This window comes from Melozone crissalis, unplaced genomic scaffold, assembly GCF_028551555.1.
Source record: "Melozone crissalis strain CALT ecotype California unplaced genomic scaffold, PUWL_Pcris_2 ptg000090l_1, whole genome shotgun sequence".
Taxonomy (NCBI): Eukaryota; Metazoa; Chordata; class Aves; order Passeriformes; family Passerellidae; genus Melozone; species Melozone crissalis.
This window is the reverse complement of record NW_026535867.1, coordinates 1,562,501-1,584,009: the sequence shown is the minus strand read 5'-3', so window position 1 is coordinate 1,584,009 and position 21,509 is coordinate 1,562,501. Positions and strand designations below refer to the sequence as shown.

General features: G+C 36.4%; 1 protein-coding gene across 6 annotated transcripts in view; it reads left to right on the top strand.

The window, feature by feature from the left end:
- Nucleotides 1–21,509, top strand: part of KDM6A (lysine demethylase 6A) — a 153,228-nt gene that overhangs the window by 93,441 nt on the left and 38,278 nt on the right. For 2 of the 6 annotated variants that reach the window (XM_054291233.1, XM_054291232.1), the window contains exons 8-17: nucleotides 2,917–2,951; nucleotides 6,471–6,564; nucleotides 11,339–11,465; nucleotides 13,978–14,076; nucleotides 14,429–14,648; nucleotides 15,208–15,342; nucleotides 15,784–15,939; nucleotides 16,588–16,683; nucleotides 18,620–18,724; nucleotides 19,293–19,688. In XM_054291233.1, coding sequence (XP_054147208.1) covers nucleotides 2,917–2,951; nucleotides 6,471–6,564; nucleotides 11,339–11,465; nucleotides 13,978–14,076; nucleotides 14,429–14,648; nucleotides 15,208–15,342; nucleotides 15,784–15,939; nucleotides 16,588–16,683; nucleotides 18,620–18,724; nucleotides 19,293–19,688 — 1,463 coding nt within the window. The remainder of the gene's footprint in view (nucleotides 1–2,916; nucleotides 2,952–6,470; nucleotides 6,565–11,338; nucleotides 11,466–13,977; nucleotides 14,077–14,428; nucleotides 14,649–15,207; nucleotides 15,343–15,783; nucleotides 15,940–16,587; nucleotides 16,684–18,619; nucleotides 18,725–19,292; nucleotides 19,689–21,509) is intronic. The other 4 variants (XM_054291236.1, XM_054291237.1, XM_054291234.1 and 1 more) reach the window with 3 other exon arrangements.

Here is a 21,509-nt window from a genome sequence, read left to right as displayed (position 1 = left end):
TTGAATTCTGGAGGAAACTTACTATTTGAATGCTTTTTATATATTTATAAACCTGGAGCTTGTGCCGTGGCACTCATTGAATTCCAATTATTTTAAAGTTTGCATGATCTTGATAATCTATAACTTTTCAGTGAATATTTTCATGCCATTTAAATTTATAGATACAAAATTCAGCATCAGCCCTACTGTAGGAATAAGAAAAAAAAATTATTTGTTTTTGATTTTTGATACCAGCTATATATTAGTCTGTATTTGAGCATGTTAATCTTCAGTGCAGTGTGATCTGTCATAGGCAGAATGTTCTGTAGGCTGTAACAGAGTGTCCTGCAGGTATTTATCCATAATTAGTGGAATTGTATGCAAGAAAAAACATTTGTTTCTCCATGTTTTGGAGTCTGTGAGAATTAAAAGGCAGAGAGTTGTGAAGGAAATTATTCTTTCAGTTTTTAAGGTACCTTCATGCTTGTGCTTGTTACCTCCTAAATCTCACTTTAGGGGCATTGGATATAATATTTAAAAACATTTCTTTAAAAACTGGATGGAACTGTGAATATTGTATCAGCAAGGTAGTGAAAGGGAGTTTGTTCGCGTGGCTGAAACCACTGGCTGCATCAAGGAGCCAGCTGTGCTTCAAGGCTGTCTTCAAAGCTTTGTCACTTACCAGCCACAGCCACAGATAATTTTGTAAAAATTTGCAGAATTCTCCCAGAGTCAATAGGCTTTTATTACTTTTCTACCAGAGATGTGATTCTTTATTGTATTTTGTGTTTGTTCATATTCTTTCTCACTAACTTTACGGGTTTTCACTAAATCTCTGGATTTCTGTAAGGTTTTCCTAACCCTTGCCCTGCAGTCCCCTCTGTCCCCAGATTTGTGTGGAGGGCTGTGGAAGTTTTCCTCACTTGGGGTCACCAATTGTGGTGGTGTTCACAGGAGTCCCAGGACAAGGGAAGAGAATCTGACTCCATGTTTCAGAAGGATGATTTATTATTTTATTATGTATATATTATATTAAAAGAAAATGATATATTAAAACTATACTAAAAGAATAGAAGAAAGGATTTCATCAGAAGGCTTGAAAGGAAAGGAATGTAATGGTAATAAAATGTTGTGACTGACCAGAGAGTCCAAGACAGCTGGACTATGATTGGCCATGAATTAAAAACAATCACATGAGGCCAATCACAGATGCACCTGTTGCCTTCCACAGCAGCAGATAATCAATGTTTACATTTAATTTCTGAGGCCTCTCAGCTTCTCAGGAGAAAAGATCCTGTCGAAAGGATTTTTCATAAAATGTGTCTGTGACAGAGGTCTGGCCCCGTGTAAAGGCTTCAGTGCCTGACCAGCTCAAAGGAGGAGGGTGAAGAGCACTGAGAGGGGCTTGGCCAGGTCCCACTGCGCTGTTCTGGGAGCAGAACTGACCCCCCTGCCCAGCCCAGGGTGTTGGGCACCCTCACTAAATGCTCCATTTAATCCTCCTCCTTGCATTTCTAAGGGCTGGGTGAGTAGCAGCATTACACTGAGTGTGTTCCCAGCAGAAATGTTTGAGTGCTAAGCATCTCTTCTTCCTATTTAGGCAGTCTCTAATCTGACACCTTTAATTTTCCTTTCCCCTCCAAGGCATCACTTCATTTTGGAGCTTCACACTGAGAGGGTTTTGTTAGGAGGGGAAAAAAATAAGAGAGAGATTTTTTTAGATAATGAACTCCTGAAACAAATGCAGGGCTTTTCTTTCATCAGTACAGAGTGAAGTTTGATGATGCAGTGAACATAATGGATGTGTTATGTGCCCTTTAGCAAGGAACACAAAAAGTTTATTAAAATTTTAGATGATGCACTTCATTCTGACCTGGTTTCCAAAGTGCACTCGGCTTCCTTCTTTACAGCAGAGGACAAAGCAGTGCACAAAGGGAGATATTTTCTCTCCCAGAGTGAAACCCTGAACTCCATATTACCTGTTTGTATGGTAATTTGGTGTCACACTTTCCTGTAGCTTCAAGGGAGAGAATCTGTGTAATTGAAATAAATTGAGCTTGGCTCAAACACAGGTATTTTCTTACTTGTAATCCTCACAAACACGGTGCAAAAGTCTGTCTCAAAGGAACTTTTCTTTCCTCATCAAAGCAGAATGAGGATTACATTTATCTCAATTAGCTTTAGCTATCTACCATTCCATCGATAGCCCACGTTAGCAGTTCTCAAGTCTTTTCTGTGATGATTTGAGCAGCGTGAGGGTAATTTTCTCTCTGCTTTTACTCTTGAACAACCCATTTTTCTTTCTCCAGCCAGCAATCATCTTGCCTGCACAGGCTGCTTGTGGTATTTATGGCATTCTGGACAATTTGTATGAGGAATTGAAAATGCTTAACAGTAACAATCAAAGTATCACCTGTAATTAACACTTCTGGTTCAGTTTAACAAGGGAAAGACAATTCCTAAAAGGAAGAAAAAACACCTAAATTTAAGATCCCATATAAAACTGGCAGTGTGTAACATAATGTTCTGCAACCCAGCTAGTCTGTTTCTTGGCAGCTGAATAAAAATGTTTATTTCTAGCTTGGATATGTACAGAAAATGCTACCTGTGTTCTCTTACCTCAGCTTCCAGAGATTTTATTGCTAAGTTTACTGAAAGGTTAATGGACTCTGTTTCAGAACACAAATAAAATTCATGGACTGCTTTTTTCAATATCTGTTTGCAGGTTTTGTGTTTTCTTAGAATACTCATTCTCTGTCAGGTCTGGTATATTAAATGTAAAATATCAATGTAAAAAAATACTTTTGGCATCTTCAAAACCTAATTTGTCTTGAGTTTGCATTGATAAATTTGAAACATTGTTTATCCCTCACTTCAAAACATTGCAATTGCTATTGTTCATTAAAACTAATAATTTTGATTTTCCCACTCTTACAGTTCAGTTTCACATTGCCCACTTATATGAAATCCAGGTAAGCTTTTAAGCTCATTTTCATAAATTGTGGTTGAGTTTCAAACTATGTGATGTGATCAGTCTGTGGAATTTGGATTGTAGATACTTCAGTAAAGTTTGACTAAAGTCTTGAATCACTCAAGAAACTTGACTTTCTTTGGCTAAAATGAAAATATTTTTTGTGTGGAGTCTCATGCTATAAAATAGGATAGGTATCTTAATAAACATATATTTACTAATCTCCCATTTTGAGTGCAAAAAAAATTCACAAAATACAACAATTTCAGGAAAATTCGTTTATGAGATTCTATTTACATATAAAAGGTTATATGTGGATTTTAGAAGGTGACATTTCTCAATTCATTTATATAAATTCATTTTGTTTCTCATAAATGCACAGAATCAATCCCAACTAGTTGCCCATGTGCTTTTTAAGTACATTTGGTATATTAGGAAATTTTCAAATTTAAGTGCAATTTTAAAAGTTTTTAAATTTCAATTCAAACTGATGCACGTGGCATTAGGGATCTGTGGTCAACAGCAAATAAAGCTGTGTTACAAATTCTTGGTCAAATCCTACCACAGAGCTTTTCAGGTGAATCTTTTGGGAAATTACAGAACACTCCCTGAGCTTCCAGAATATAAATAAATTGAAACCAAGTGGCTACTGGGACAGCTATGTCTGACTGGTTACATAATGTAGATGTTGTGCCCTTTTGCCACATTTATAGGTGTCATATGGCTGAGGAAAGGATGTGACATGGAAACAAAACCTGTTGCAAATGAAATGGATGACAGACAAACTATATTTTCAGTCAGTTAGAAAGTAAGTGCTGTCTTTTGATGGCACAGTGAAAAATAGCCTGAAGTATTTCTATATAAATAATAGATATGAATCTGATAAACAGAATATTTTTCTTTTGAGTGCTTTTGGTGCAAAGTTGTGTGACAGGACAGAAATCTGCCATCCCAAAGCACCATTAATCCATAAGTTCATGGATTATTGTGGTTCTTACTTGGCTACCATCCAGATTGCATTCAGCACATCAGTTCTGTTTTACTCCAGCAGATCAAAAGGAAGTTTAACAGCCCAGGTCACTGTGCCAGGTGTCCTGTGTAAGAGTGTGAGCAGTGGTGGCTGTGCTTAAGCTGTGCTTTCTGACTGACAATTACAGGAACTTTGTTCTAATGCAAGTCAGAGCAGAAAAGTTTTGGTGCATTCTGCTCCTAGGTTTGGTTTGTCTCACAGTTCTGCTTGGGAGTGGTATCTTGTTTTTTGGAATTTGACAAACTGATAGCCAAAAGAGTCCTGGCTTCATTCTGGATATTCCCTCTGACACAATTAGAGATGTTTTGGAGATGGGCTGGTTGCTTGGTTTCTTTTACAGGACACAGTGAAACAGTTATTTTAACTTCTCCATATACTTGAAAATTATCTACTCTCTTAATATTAATGAAAAAGTTAATTCATTTCTTAATTAAGTACCACAATACTGCACTTTAAAGGATGGATTTCCAGGCTCTGGACAAGAGACAAGCCTGGTGCCAATGAGAGTTGGCAGTGGTTAATGCTGGTTTCTAATATTTCACCTCTGGAAGTGAGATGGTTTGTACAGTGTCTAAAGAAAGGTTCTGGATTGGGTTCTCTTCCCCTTTTCCATTTCTAAGACCATTCATGATGCAGCCAAACATTAAGGACTTTGGAATTAGCATGGAGGCATAAAGTTCTCCCCTGTGAGGGTGGTGAGGCCCTGGACAGGCTGCCAGAGCAGCTGTGGGTGCTCTCTCTGTCCCTGGGAGTGCCCAAGGCCAGCTCAGAGCTCTGAGCCACCTCATTTAGTGAAAGGTGTCCCTGCCATGGCAGGGCATTGGAATTAAATAATCTTTTAGGTGCTTTCCAACCTTAACCATTCTGATTTGATGAAATAAAACCAAATGTAAACATGGGGACAGTTTTTGTTAGTATTTTAAGGCATGTAGATAATCAGATTTCTAAAGATTAAATGCTACAACAAATAACAAAAGTAAAAAATAATCTAGGTCTGGAAAATGTGCTCTATTTTAAAAGGCCTTTCTAAAACCTCCTGAGCCTGTAAACATATTTTTTAATAAAGTGTGACTATTAGGCACTAATATTTACCTAATTTGACATCTGGATTGCTGCCTCCACTGTCATCCTCCATAGTGAACTTCTATTCATTTGCTCAACATTCATAGTCATAAACTACAAATTTTGTTCCCAATGCTAAATTTAAAATCTTTTCCTGATTGTTTTTCTTTTGCTGGACATGGATATTTTATTTATTTATATTATTTGTTTTCTTACCAGTTGTCTGCATTTCATGAACACCAATTAAAAATCTTTTCTACCAACTTCCCCTTGTTCCATTTGAAAGTATGTAATTGCTGCTTTAATTTTTCTTCCTGACTAGAATAAGGTTTTTAAATCACCAATTTGTCTTTTGTGATTTTGAGATTTCAAGAACTTGATAACATTTCTAAATTCTACTAGGTATTTAATTGTTTAGTTTTCTTCCCAGTTGTCCCTTCAAAACACCAGTACTGATTACTGTGTTCTCCTTGCTTAAAACAAATGTGATTAAGCCACAGTCATTTGCAGTTAGGTGGCCCCATTTATTTTAATGCACTCTTCATCTCTTTGCCAGAATGAAGTCTAATGTTGAATTACCTAAAAGCATATTTGTGGAAGAGGAGGCACAGAACAGCTGAACATTTAAAATACGTTCACTTTTAAGCAACTGTTGTTAGGGAGTGCAAAGATAAATGCTGACATTATTACCAAATAATTCATCAAATAATTATTGACAAGTCTTAACCTTTAATATACACAAAACAGCTCATACAGTTGACAAAAGTCAATAAAGACACCCAGTCCTAACCTGAAAATGGGTTTCCTATACCAACACCTGTTTGTGTAAGGAATTGAAAATTGAGTGTTTCTAGATCGTAGGCACACCTAAACTATACAGCAGATAATAAGATATTGAACCTTCATTATCTAGGCATAAACCTGTTTATTCAGCGTGTGGTGAGATTCTTACTAGGACAACAAATATCTTGAAAGAGGCACTTCAGATATGCCAAAAGAAGGAAAGAGGCAAAATTATACCAGCCACCAATTACTGATGATCTTGGTTTTTTCCTGGGAGGAATTTGTGTGGGGTTTTCTCAGATGTAGATTCACATTCAAGTATTCCCCTTAAAAGCAGAATATTCATTATTGTAATGTAAGAAGGATAATGCATGTATGAGGAGTTGACAAAATCTTAATAATTTGCAAATTTCCCTCAATTCTTTTAAGTAGGCAATTTCTATTAAATACTATATTTGTAGAAGTTATTCTCTTACCATATATACGCATCACTCATTAAAGCTTTCATATGCACTGTATGCAAAAAAAAAAAATTCTGGAATTTTTTGTCAATGTGTTTGTGTGCTGTCAGTGCTGTGAAATCGTTGCCATTGGTGATCTGTTGTAAGCTCTATGATTAATCCATTTACTTTTTTCCTTTTGCAGAGAAAGTATCACTCTGCAAAGGAAGCTTATGAACAGCTTTTGCAGATCGAAAACCTTCCTGCACAAGTAAAAGCAACTGTCTTACAGCAGTTAGGTATGTAAAATTAACTTTTATTTTCCTCTGTGTTTCGTTTTTGCCATCTTTGCCTTCAGCAGTGTTTTTTAAGGCTCCTTTTCCAAAGAGAGTCTTAGACACACTGCACATGGTATGTGAGATTTTCACCAAATAGAACATGTAGAGGTAGATAATCAAGTAAATAAGAGAGGAGGAAAATATTTTGATTAAACTTACAAAATTAAAAAGCTCTTGTGTGTTAGATTTTGGGCAGTGAGAGGGTGGTTTTTCAGAGAAAGGGCAGCAGTTGGAATTCTGTGTTCTCTGTTCTGCCTCTGCTAACATCCCTTGAAAAAGCCTAAATACTGTGTCAGACTAGAAGAACATGGCAACTGAAAAATTTACCTTTTCTTTCACTATAATTATACTGTGTAATGAAAACCAGCTCCTGTAACTAAAAGGTTTATCATCAGGTGCCATTAAAAAAAAACAAATAAAAAGTGAAAAGGAATTATTTTTTTGAAATTGTCATATTCTGTGTTTATAGAAAGCTAATAAACAGTTTTTAGCCAAGAATTTCTAAAAAGTGTATAGAATAAAATGCTTTTGTCCTCTATACCATATCAAAATATTTCCAGAATATTTTGTTAAAATTGTTCAACCCAGTATAGAACTCCTTCATTCACCTTCTCCATGTTCTTCATCTGATTTATTATTCTAAATATTAATTTAGCCTGCTTATGCCCATTTTTATTTTTTTTCCCTCTTCACATAGTGGTCATTTAACTGGAATTTGTAACTGGCATTAAGTTATGGCCACAGAGCTTTCTTTCTCTGTGATGCAGGTTATGTATGGATTTGGAGTGGGATAATTTGTGCTCTGTGACAGAATGTCAAAATCAGTGGGCTGATTTTGAGTCATCTCTGTGAAATCACAAATCAAACTGCTGGAGGAGTTTGCTGCAGGACTCTGGCTGTTGCTCTTTTTGCTGTCACAGGACAGTGTTGCTTACATCTCAGTAAGCCCTTTGAATTTTATTTTTTTTAGCTTGGTATTATGTCACCTAGCATAAATTGTCAGCAGTTTCATCCAGAAAGGCTGTGCATCTGATCAGTGGAAGACAGGCTTCTCAAAAGAGCTGACCAGCTCTTTTTCATCTCTGTTTGATGTATGTTGCCACAATAGAAGCAAAGGCACATGGTTGTATTCATAAAATCCTGCCATAGGTCTCTGTGCTAGCAGTAAGAGCAGTGACTTTGAGAATTGTCTGCTGTCTGAAAGCTGGATTAACTCTCTTTATTCAATCAGCATAGGTCACCCAGTTTTGTAGTGTGGGTAGCTTCTGTGTGGAGAAAGGGATAGAGTGGTCTTAACTGGACCATTGAAGGAATAATGCCTTTTCCTTTGCTCTGCTCTGTTAGCATGGTATTTATCAGAGTCTGGTGTTTATCACAGATTTAGTCTTTAGCAGCTGGTTATAAAAACACCTCCTCAGGAAGCACAGTCTGGGTGGTGCACTGCTGCTTAGAAAATATAATAGAGAATACCTGCCATCTGCCAGAATACTACTTGCAAAACCCAGTCAAAACATATTTGTATTTGTATATTGAACTCTTTTTTTTTTCACTTTGACAGAAAAAATCAGTTTGAAAATAGCTTTTGTTTATTTTCCTTCCCTAGTTAATGTTTGTTGAGCCAGATTGGAATTTAGGCAAGTTCAGAGAGAATTACTTGTCTTGTAAGAGAATTACTAAAATGTTTGCTCTGGTTGCTGGTTTCCAAAGCTGTGAGTGTGGAGGAGAGCCCTGTGATTCCCAGATAAACACATACCCAGTAGAGCTGATGAGTGCTGACTAGTTCAGGTAGACATCACAGTAAGATCTTCCTTCTTGCTCTTTGCTGTCCCATTTGCTTTCCAGACAACAATTCTTTTCATCACTTTGCCCAAAATGACATTAAATTAATGAGTCTGAAGATCAAATCTGTCCCAATATTCCTTCCCAAGTTGTATTCAGCTGTTGGATAAGGAAAAGTGTAAGAACAACATAAACTGCTTGGAGTTCCCAAGTGCAGTCCCCATTATTTTTGGCTGGGGGAATTCCTAGATGGTGTCTCTGAAATTGGATGAGGCATCTGAGGTGCTGAAACGGGGAAGAATTTAATGTCTCCAGAGACACTCACATTTACTAAAGAAAAAGTGATTGCCACAAGTTCAGTGTGAGAATGATTGATAAGCATGAAAAAAAAAGACTCATGAGCTAGGCTAGCACATCAGAGGGATTTTTTCCAAATCTGTTCCAAATGAGATTACAAAGACCTGCAAAAGAGCATGGAGCATATGTGATGTGGGGACAAGGTCTGTGGTTTGATTTATCATATTAAAAATGTCCCAGCAGTGAAAAAGTAGTCAATTGTGCTGGTTGAGAGTTGGAGATAGGTCTTGCAAATGGGAAACTGCACAGCTTAGGGGTTTTCCATCACCTTCTTTATGTGCATTCTTCATTTTATGCTTAAGAACAGATCCAGTTTCCCCTGCCTGTGTTGTTCTAGTGGAAAACTTTTGTTTGCTCTCCCTTTCTTGCATACTGCCTTTTTCAACTCCCTGTGCAGGAAGATAAAATTGGGAAGCAGCCCTTGTTTCAGCAGAGAAGCCAGATAGGGATTGCTGGTTCTCATTTCTGTCTTCTAGAAATAGACTTGTTCTTTTTTATCAGTGAACCTCAGTAAAGATCTCTCAAAGATACAACATGTTATCTTTTAATCCAGCAAGGTTCTGATGAAACAGAAAATAGGCACACAACATTTCTAAAGATAAAGGAAATTGTTTAATGTCTTTTTTTACCATTGTCCATAATTCCTTTACTATTATCTTTATCTCAATCTTTGTCTGGAACAGCACCTGGTACATAAATCCTTAATGTACAGTCACTCAGGTGAATTCCAATAACTAACCTCAGAGAAGCCTTTTTTTCCTTAAAGCATGAGTATTTTCTGTATGCTGAAGAACTTCAGAGGCTTAGGATTTGAATCAAAATCATAGCTTGTTTATTAATTTAATGACACAAAGTTGTGTTATGTGACTGCAAAAATCACTGGGTATTTTTATTCCCCTCTCCCCCCGACTGGTAGATTTTTTACTTGATCGATTTGCAGTCAAGATAAAACACTTTTTTCAGGACTGTAACCACTTGACTCCTTACCTGACATTTCTTGCAGTCCATGAAATTTTTGAACTTGTGCTTGTGACCATAATTTTCAAGTGATATTTCTGAGACCACCTCAGGCAAATGTTCAGTAGCTGTGATTTTGTTTCTGACTGTCTTTGTTAAAGTTTGGAAGTTTGCATTCCATTTGCAGAAGGGTGGTGTCTGTTAACAAATATGAGCCCATGGAATGAAAAAATGAGCTGTATCAAACAGGTAGAATAAAAATCATAAAGGAAAGTGTAATTACAGAGAGTGAGGTGAACTTGCAAATACCCATCAGCTCCTTCTCAGTCTTGCCTGTTTGTGCAGCTAGACTTCATCAAAAAGCACAAATTTAGGGTGCTGAATATTTAGCTCTCAGAAGTTTTAAATGAACAGGCAGTGCAGGTGTGTGCTCAACTCTGTCATTAACCAGAACTTTATACAAAGTTTATGAAATTGGTGTCATAGCGTTCCCCAAGGAGCTGTTTATGGGTGTGACAGGAACAGTCTTCTGTCACATCTTACATTTTACAGTGTTTTCTGAAAAGCAGTGGCTTGTTAAGACAAATACATGGCTATTGAGCAAACAGCAAGACGTTGCTGAGCCCTGTGGTATGCAGTGATTTCAGCAAGCCAGCTGCTGGCCACAAAAGATTGCCTTGTTTGTACTCATTGTATGAACAGCAGTGAGATGGTTTTGTGGCTGCTTGAAGGAATTCCATCTGAGCTTGGAGGCAGATGAGGAGCAGCTGGAGAAAAGTGATGAAGGTGCTTTGTTTGAAGTGGTAACCAAGCCTTGCATCAGTGCTAGAGCAGAAATGCATTTTAATAGCATGTAAAATATTATTGGGGAGGATGGGTTGTAGGAGGCCTTTAAAGTGAGGATGAATAATTTGTCTAATGTAATGAAAGAAGAAAAGGCATTTGAAAGTATATGACGTGTGTGGTTAGATTAATCTGTTAAGTAGATGAGAGGTGATGGCATTTGTCAAGGTGAATGGAAAATACGTTGTATTAATGAGGAGGAAATGACAATGTAAGAAAGATTCAAGTGGAGATGCAAAAATTCTTGGTCCAAATGCAGATATGGGACAAACACAAGGGTTTAGAAGAAAAAGAGTAAGCAAGATAATATGTAGATAATACACGTTAGATATATATATGTGTGTATATATATATATATATATATATATATATGTAGGATATGTATATATGTATAAAGATCATAATTGCTATATGTATATGTGACAGGGAGAATGGTGGCATTTTTCACAATGTCAGGGAAGGTATCTGTGTTCAGAAGAGGAAAGACATTAATATTCACTTTTTTGGTAGAAGATTGAGCAGTTCGTAATTGTGCTCCTTCTCTCTTAGAAAATTATTTAAACCCAAAAAAGTGCTTTAAAACTACGTGAAAGTAATTTTAACTTTGAGTCTTTTTTGTCCTGTAATTTTAGTATAGAACTTTAAAAGTTTTTTAAACTTTGTCATGTATGTATAAGTGGCTTTATTGCTTGATATTCTTATTTTTAAAGAGACACCAATGCTACAAATTCCTGCTGTGCCAGAGTGTTCAGTGGTCTTGGGGAATTTCACTTCTCCCATTTGTGGATTGTTTTTGTAGGCTGGATGCATCACACCGTGGATCAGCTTGGAGACAAGGCAACCAAGGAAAGCTATGCTATACAGTATCTCCAGAAATCTCTAGAAGCAGATCCAAATTCTGGTCAATCCTGGTATTTCCTTGGAAGGTGAGAAAAGATTTTATAGTCACTTTAACTATATTGTTAAATTTTTTTGAGGATACTCATTATTGTGAGTATCTTATATTGTTTTTCTTCTTAATCCTGTCAGAGGAAAAATGAAGGGAAAGTATATATCTACTGAAATCTTAAGTTTTCTGGGAAGTGTATGAAAAGACAAGGTGCTAACATATTTGGGATGAACAAAGGTTAGAAGTTGAAATGAAGTATGTTGCCCAAGTGGCTCTGCTTTTTTGTAGTTATTATTCAGTCTACTCATTTACAGTAATCTGAATATATCCAGCCTGGTTTTACATGTTTCTCTCCCTCTTTTTTGTAAATTCTCTCTGAATGTTGTTACTTTTCTTCATACCTTTTTCATAATTCTTTCTCTTTCTATTTTCTCAGAATCTCCCTCCTAATCTCAGTTTTTGCACTGAAATACAAATATTTTCCTAGGCAGACATCCATTTTTAAAAGGCATACACAGCAATGTATGGCTCAGACTGATCCATTCTAGTGTCTATTTAAGTGTTCAATTAATTTTGTAACCTTTGACAGTATTTTTTACTTGAAAAATAACATTCCCAGGTGTAAATCATACAAATTTGATGGGTTTTTCTGATCTGCCTTTTAGGAACATCGAGTACTTCACTTAAGCCAGCAGCAACTATTGAAATACTCAGGTTTTGGAGAAAGCTTTGAGGACAATTCAAGTCCATATGTGAACACATCCGTTCTGTTGAGGAATACATTTTAAAAAAATGAGGCAAAAATAAAATGAATATCCTAACCTCAGTGTCTTCCAGCTGACATTCTTGAGGATTCTGGTCGCATCCAGCTGGAACCCATTTTTGATTTTGTCATGCTCATAACATTTCTCCAGCTGTTCCTGTAAGACAGGGATCTCCAGCCGGCACTGAGTGTGTGGGGCAAAGGGACAGGGCAAGTGTGGAGGGAAAAGGGAAAATGAGCCAGGGATCATCTTGTGCATCTTATCTTCCACTGGGCTAAAATCCTGGGTTTTCTTCAGTAGTCCCATTCCAGGTGCCCTGAGCAAGTTGAGATCTCAGGCATGGTGGAGCTGGAGTTCCTCCACCTGGGAAGCTGCTCTCAGTGGTCAGGGTGAAGCCTGGGACCCTGCAGACAAGGGGGACAATTCAGGAAATGGGGTGAAAAAATCAGTGGGAGCATTTGTTTCTTTACAGGGAGGACTAGAACAAAAATGTTTCTGTGCCCCATTTCTCCAGTCCATTCTCTGGCAGAACAGGAGGGTTATGGGGTCGTGCATTCACTCTTTTTCCCCTCCTCTTGTATTCCCTTGTGCTGTTCCTTCCTCTGCTGGTTGTCCAAACCAGATAACAAGTTGGTCAAAGCTATCTTTTATCTTTGTCTCCCACTGCAAAAACTCCATCTGCCAAAGTTTTGTGGGGGCCTAATGTTAGTGCTACCCTAATGAGAGGCTTTGTGTGTGTGATACCCCGGCAGAGTGAAACGCGTCTGTTGGACATTGGGTTAGATTGACATTAAAACTTTCTCCTGAAACACTGCATTCAGACTTAATGGAATGGATTTTAGGCAAAGTAATGCTATATTTTATTGTATTCATTTCCTAGTGTGCCTCAAAAATACTTGAAAGAGTGTAGCATGTTTGACAGACCTTTCCCTGTACTGTTCTGCTTGTTTTTTATGATTTACTAGAATAAATTTTCTATTGTTATTTATATATTTTGAGAGTTGTCAGTTTCTTTTCCAACAGGGAAAATTGTTACAAACAATACAGGACAGAGTTATTGTTGATTAAACTATTAAATATATATATAGATGGATATTTGGATTTGGCTTTATTTGGAGCTTTTAATTTTAGAACTGTAGGTATTGTTCCCTGTGGTATAATGTAGTTCTCTTTAATGCCAGAATACCTTTGAATTTGTACATGGGGAATTAAAGTAAGACATATAAAAAAACACAGAATCACACAACCTTTTACAAAATTTGATGCTCTCTATATGCAGTACAAGTAACTGGTTTGTTCATTACTTAAATATGATTGAGATGCAAGAAATGCACATAAAAAGCCTCCCAAGCAGTCAGGGACCATCCTGATTGAGTTGGTCAGTATCTCTCAATAATTCTGTTTTGTAGAACATTAAGTTTTATAACCATTTGTTTGATGAAATAGGTAACTTAATTGTTTCACTGTAATGCTATCTCTAGATAAATACTGGTTTTATTGACTGATAAGGTATCACCAGTGAAAGAAATGCAAGTCTGTCAAATGTGGGATGACTTTTCCTTGCAAATGTAGTAATCCAGGGTTTAAGTAGATTTGGAGGCTTAAATAAATAATTAGTAATACACATTGAGATGTTGGAGTTTGCTTGTGCCTGGCTTTCAGAAACAGCAAATGTTGAGTGTGTATTTGCATGACTTAACATTTATCAGATCAGTCTTGGTAAGCCATGCTCTCAATGATTACCTTCTATAGATACTACCAAAGCTCTTTCTTTTCTTCTCCCAGGTGCTATTCAAGTATTGGGAAAGTTCAGGATGCCTTTATATCTTATAGGCAATCTATTGATAAATCAGAAGCAAGTGCAGATACATGGTGTTCAATAGGGTAAGAATGATACAGGATAATAGAATTATATAATTCAATGATAATATATATAAATAAAGAATATCAGCTTTTTGTGAACTCAGAGGGACTGTAAAGTCTTTTTTATTTACACACCCATGTTGTCAGACTTGTCTGATATAAAGTTTAAATAATGAATTAATATTTGCTTTCTCAGTCTTTTAAAATGCTGAAAATGTTACATACAATGTTAAAGTTTTATATATTTCTTCTTATAACTGGGTTTTATATAATGCCAAGATTTATTAAGGGGTTGGGGATGGATGTGTATATTTGAGTTACCTGTGTCTTGACTTTGTTATTAATTCTCACCTTCACTAATCTTTCTATTCAGTGTGCTGTACCAACAGCAAAATCAGCCTATGGATGCTTTACAGGCCTATATCTGTGCTGTACAATTGGACCATGGCCATGCTGCAGCCTGGATGGACCTAGGCACACTCTATGAGTCCTGCAACCAGCCTCAGGATGCCATTAAATGCTACTTAAATGCAACTAGGAGCAAAAATTGTAGTAATACCTCTGCACTTGCAGCACGGATAAAGTATTTACAGGTAAAACGAATGTTTTAAGCAGGGTTGAAATGCTCTTCAAACACACAGCAGAGGGGAGGGGAGAAGTCACACACTTGGAGTTTAACTTGCAGTTGTTTGTGGTGTGTTTAACCTGTTTTCATGTGTACTGTAAGCATATCATAGCCTGTAATATTTTATTTCTTCATTTTTAAGTGGAACTTAATTCCTTATAAACCCTATTGTGCACATTTAATCAAAGCATACTGTTTTACATCATTTTTCTTTGTATTTGTCTACATTTTTAAGTTCTCATAACATATAGTGAGAATACACACCACACTATCTTTCACTCTTGTTTGCAATTTCAGAAAAAAGGAATTATGAGACCTCTGAATCCAGAGCTCATCTTTGTTCTGATTCTCACAAAGGTTTATATTCTGGTTACCCTCTTTATACCTAGCACCTTTCTAAACCCCAAAATTTTAAATCTGTCCTCTCTTTAAGACATAATTAGCTACAGCATTTAGGAAGATTTCATGGACTTGCTCTTACTAAAGTAGGCTTGTGTTAAATTTGCTTTTTACATAATTTTTCCTAGGCTCAGTTGTGTAACCTTCCACAAGGTAGTCTACAGAATAAAACTAAATTACTTCCTAGTATTGAGGAGGCATGGAGCCTACCAATCCCCGCAGAGCTTACCTCCAGGCAGGGTGCCATGAACACAGCACAGCAGGTGAGAAGTTGGGTTATGTTCTGCAGGTGCCCAGCTTTAAGGGTTCTTTACAATCTGTAGTGGTCAAGCTTATTTTATTGAGCACAGGATTGGCTTTTATTGAAAGAAGCCTTTGATTTATTTGCAGAGGGATATTAGATCAAGGAGCTCCCGATAATGTGGGAGAAATATGGGGGTACCAATTTAGAACCTTTGTGGATTTTCATGATTTTAAAAGATTTCATCTTAAATAGAAATGCTGCAGTGGTTTAATAATCCCATGAAAGGTACACATTCCTCCATTGATGACCATATGGAAACTGATTTTTCAGTTATTGAGATCAGCTTCAGAATATCTACTCGGCCCTTTTAATGTCTGTGGGCTGTTAAAATTATAAAATTGAAAGGAAAGCATTAAGAATATATAGAACCATATTTTTGTCTTCCTTCTGTGATTCTTAGGCTTGTAAACCTCATCATCCAAATACTGAACCTGTACTAGGCCTCACTCAAACACCAATTTCACAGCAATCCTTGCCACTACACATGATTCCTTCTAGCCAAGTAGATGACCTGACCAGTCCTGCCAAGAGGAAAAGAACATCTAGTCCAACAAAGGTATATATTCTGATGAACTGGAGCCCCCTACCAAAATTATATGGAAAATATGCATTGAAATGATGCAGCATGCACCATTTGTGCTGTAAATTTTAATCCTTTGGCATCAAGGTGGGGAATGTTTTCAGAAATTTTAAAAAACATTTTTCAGTGGTGTGTTCAATCAGATTCCAGCTTAGGCAGGAGGTGCATAAGGGCAGTGCACATTGGTGGCACTATACTGCAGTTGTAGTTGTGTCAGTGAAGAAGTAGAGTTGTAGTCTGATAATTGAGAGGGAGACAATCATGTCATCCTGTCTATTGCCTTTGCTTATATTTAGAATTCAAGTGTTTCATCATCATGTAAAAGTGTTACAGTAGATAAAGTATTCAGTTTTAAAAGTAGCATACATTTAAGTTAATTGCATAATTTGATTTGCTTGTTTCTCCTTATGGTGTTAGGTATCATTAACTTTTTCCTCAGACTACTCTGATACTGTTGGGAATGGTAGAATGAGACTTGGTTATTTTAGTACATTCTTGCTATTATATATTATTATTCTTGAAACAACTACTAGTTCTTTCATAAATAAGTTAAAATCTAGATAGTAAAAGAAATTATGTTGGCCCTTTGATAGTCACACATTTTAATGTAACATTTTCTCTCAGAATACATCAGATGTTTGGAGCAGTGGCCATACAGTGTCACATCCTCCTGTACAGCAACAAATTCATTCTTGGTGCTTGACACCACAGAAATTACAGGTATGTATGGGAGATCTTCAGAAGCTCTGTTAAATATTTTGTTTCTTTCTTTCTTCCTTTGAAGGAAATAAACCTGGGACATGTTCTGGTGTCACATTCTTGAAATTCACTGTAAAATACTTTCCAGGGTATAGTTCAAGTTCTAATATTTGTGGCCTCTCTCTGTGACATAAGTTCTAGTAAACTAAATGATCTCTAGCAGAAGCTGAACACTTACTTTGTATGAATTCTATAATTTATAAAGTACCTACAGTAACTTTTCTTATGATGTTTTAAAGACAGATGTGCAAATTGTCACACCTGTGTGCAAAGTGAGTTTTGTGACTTGCTGTAGTGTGGAAGATATTGAAAGAGGTGTGGAAGTATTGTTATGATATCATCCCTTCCTCTGAGGTTGCTTCTTGTATCAAATTGCATAAACAAATAAGCACATCCTATGAAATAGTTACTCAAATGAAATCTGCTGCTGCTTTTCTGTATTATATGTCACCTAATACAATTATATGAAATGCTAGATTTTAGTTTGGAGATCTTATTTTGGGTGGTTTTTGTCAGGAAATTTTGTTGTCACTTCATTAGGGCATGCAGTGAGTTCAGCAGGAATTCCATGTATTGAAAATCAGGCCCTGCTGGAAAATTTTACCCATGCATTGCACATGCTTTGGATGCAAAGAGAAATAGAAGGGAGCACAGTGCAGAGGCAGAAAGCATTCTCATTAACTGAGCAATATTCCCCTCAATTCCAGTATAGTTCTTCAGCTGTTTCTCTGTCTGAACAGTACTGGCTTTATTATACTGTATAATTTTCCCTCCCTCCTTCTCTTGCCTCCCCACCCCTTTGGTTCTTCCTCAGTCATTCTTTCTCTCTCTCATTATTTCCTTCTCCTTATTTCTCTCTGCTTATTTTCTCATTATTTCTCTCTGCTTATTTTATATTTGACTACTTTTTCCCCTTTTCAGTCTCACCTTTTTGCAGATCCAACTTCCTTCTCCAAGCAGAACCTCAGTAGGCCTCTCTTGAGTACAGTAGACTGGATGTGCTGGCAATAGTCTGACAGGGTTCCAGCACATACGAAAAGGAAAGCCAGAAATGTATGATGCAAGAAGAGAGTGAATAAAAAAGCCTTTATTGCATCTTCAAAGTTGGCCTTTCAAAATTGGCAATTCAAGGGCTGGATGGATATGGCATGTTACATATACATGCATATATGTGTGTGTGTACATATATATTTATAGATTATTTATTGCACTCCCCTCCAGAGGGAATTCAGAATGGAAGGTACTGTTAATCCAAGGATTTTGGCATGAACCATCCTCATCTGCTTTTTAAGTCACACCACTTAGCAGCAGCAGACTTACTGGTAGAATGTTGCAGAGTGCTGAGTGTTTTTAAATAAGTAAAGACATCAAAATTTTTGGTAATAAGATACCTAAACTTATCAGTTGCAAACAAGATCAATATGATAACTTAAGATATTGCTCTTGCTAATATCATGCAATTTTCTGTTTGTTTTTTTTTGTTATTATTTTCACGAGAAGTTTTCATGTGTGCCTATAGGTTTAATTCACTTTGTGATGAACAGTATTAATAAAAGAATAACACAATACAAAAAGGTGTTAAAATGCACATAATTATGATAAGAATTCTATATAATCATACTTGAATGTAGTTTTCTTTCATGGTACCAGCACACTTAATTTTAGTGTGGCAGTAATAATTATACACTCAGATAATTTACAGAGTTTTAGTAACTCGTAATAAGGTTTGTTTGCAAAAGAGTGTATGGAAAGTTTTTTGAGTCTGTAACAGAAATCTAGATTATTTTCAGCTTTTAAAGTCTTACCTTCATGGATACTTTTTAGTATTTTATGCAAGAAAGTTATTAAAAAGTCCATGCAATTTTAATGATTGTGAACCACATTGCTGTTTTTTTAGCACTTGGAACAGCTGCGTGCAAACCGAAATAATCTAAATCCAGCACAGAAACTTATGCTGGAACAGCTGGAGAGTCAGTTTGTCTTGATGCAGCAACACCAGCAGGTGAGAACAAAAATATTTTTCTTACCTACAACACTTTTGTCAGTAATGGAGACTGTTGTGTTTCTAGAATTGCAAAGAATTTCTGCTGTACAGAGTTGTCGCGCCCTTTGCTGTGTTATGGTAATTTTTTTTTGGATAAAGGATAGTTGTGGATTAGTGGTTGAAACATAATGAGTTTAGATGTGTTTTATTATAGGGCAGCTGGTTAATGTAAAAGATTTCAAAGTAACATGAGTGGACATATCTAAAAGCAGTTCTGCTTGAAAACTCTTGGCTGTAGTAACAGCTTTTCTCTCGTCCTGTCATTGTTCACTCCTCTCTCCCTCTCTGTCCAGAATCAGCAGTAAAACATTCAGACTGAATGGCCAAGCAAAAGCTGTACTGATAGTTTACTTAATATTTACTCAGCATTTTTATGAGCCTGACAGTTCTCAAAACCAACTGTAAAGATCTTAAAATGAGTATAAAATTGGAACTGACCAGTGCAGTAAAATACACAAACCTTGTACGACCCTTCCTTTCTCAGTTCCGCAGCCAACCTTGTTGTGCTTTGTTCATGTTCCACTAGATGAGACAAACAGGAGTTGCACAGGTACGATCTACTGGAATTCCTAACGGGCCAACAGCTGATTCATCACTGCCTACAAACTCTGTCTCTGGCCAGCAGCCTCAGGTTGCTCTGACCAGAGTGCCTAACGTCGCTCAGCGTGGAATCCGTCCCGCCTGCCCGGGGCAGCCTCTGGCTAATGGACCCTTTCCAGCAGGCCCCGTTCCCTGCAGCGCAGCAAGAACGCTGGGTAGTACAGACACTATTTTGATAGGCAATAATCACATAACAGAAAGTGGAAGTAATGGAAACGTGCCTTACCTGCAGCGAAACGCACTCTCTCTACCTCATAACCGCACAAACCTGACCAGCAGCGCAGAGGAGCCGTGGAAAAACCAACTATCCAACTCCACTCAGGTACAGCTTCACTTTGCTCCTGGGGTGCACTCAGGAGCCTTCCTGGGCAACTCACTGGTGCAAGGGGCTCATTTGTAAAAGCACTTTTTCCCTAGAGTTGATGGCAAAGATTCAAATAAAACATAGGTTAAAGCTGCACACTACTTTATATATATATATATATATATATATATATATATATATATATATAAAGTAGCATGCAGCTTTTTATACTTTATATATATATATATATACACACTTCTAAAATTTATACATATATAAAGTAAAAAAGTATACATAAGTATACATTTACTTTTTATACTTCATATATATGCATATGTATACATATATATGTATATATGTGCATATATATTATACATATATATTATATATATTATGCATATATATATATCTACTTTATATATACTAAATCTTTGTGTTAAGTGAAGTCCTTTCAGGATAAAGGAAATTATCAAAAAGAATTTTTATACATATACATATATATGATTTATATATATATATCCTTCAGGATAAAGGAAATTATCATAAATAATTTTTATGTGTATACATATATATACTTTATATATGCTAAGTCTTTGTGTCAAGTGATCTCCTTTCAGGATAAAGGAAATGATCATAAATCAAAGAGTGCAGTTCCATAGTAAAAGGGAATAATTGTACATCTTTTTGTTGCTTCTTTAATGTGAAATGTTGGGATTTTGTTTTTTGTGCAGGAGGAATGTGCATATTTCATGGGAAGCTCAATGTTGTAGTTATTTTTGACATTATGTTGTCACCATGATGTAATCATTACCATATTTTGTTTCCATGTAATCTTTAAAAAGTAATCTGTAGCACTCAGCACCACAGGGTTACTTGCAGAAAAATATTATAATGCCAGTAAGAACCAATAGAGATTTAAGTGTGTTAGTAAGAGTGTTTTCTGTATATGTTTTAGAATTTGAAGATGGAGCATTTTTTCCTAATTTCAGTCTGAATGTGTTTCTTCCAAGACAAATGTTGTGGATGTAATGAAGAATTCTATAGGAAAATACCATAGTGGTTTAATTCATTTTTACCAGATGGGTTATACAGTTGATTCAATGTTGTCTTCTTCCTCAAAACTGACTGCATTTCTTGTTTCATTAGTATTGCATGTTACTTTAATACTGAAGAATTGACAGTGGTCTTGCACTCATAGATACTTAACTGCACATACACTGCTACAAAGGCTGAGAGAACAGTGGAACACTTTGTGTAAAACATGGTTATTCCAAACTAAAACTTGTGTTATGATTTTCAAAGGTTTCCTCAAAATAAGCAGTACTTTTTTTAAACATGGCATGGGCATTTGGAGCCTATGTACCTTACTGCCCCTTGCTTATATTAGAATTGACATTTGTATTTTCTCTGTATAAAAGAAGTTCTTCATTATTGTGCTATTGTCCATGAAGTGGGCAAGTTATAATTGCAGTAGGAGCTGGCTCTTTTCCATGGAGAAAATATTTTTGGAAAGGCAAGGAAAGCTGGTGGGGCCATTTCCTGTGTCCATTGCGTCAAGGTCTCAGCAGAGTTTCTGAGTCTGTAACATTCTCCACAGGTACCAGATGAACTCTTGATTTAAAGAAGTATTTATCAGTAATTAAGCTCCATAGGGAAATTAATAAAGTGTTCAGGTATACAGGTATGACATGCATAATGCAGTTTGTAATTAACAAAAACATTTTGCCCATAATAGGTAGCAACCCTTCCCTTCTAAAAGACAAGTGAAAACCAGACTAGGAGGAAACTTCATCACCGTTGGGATCCTCCAAAGTGGATCCTTTCCAAAATAAAATCTCA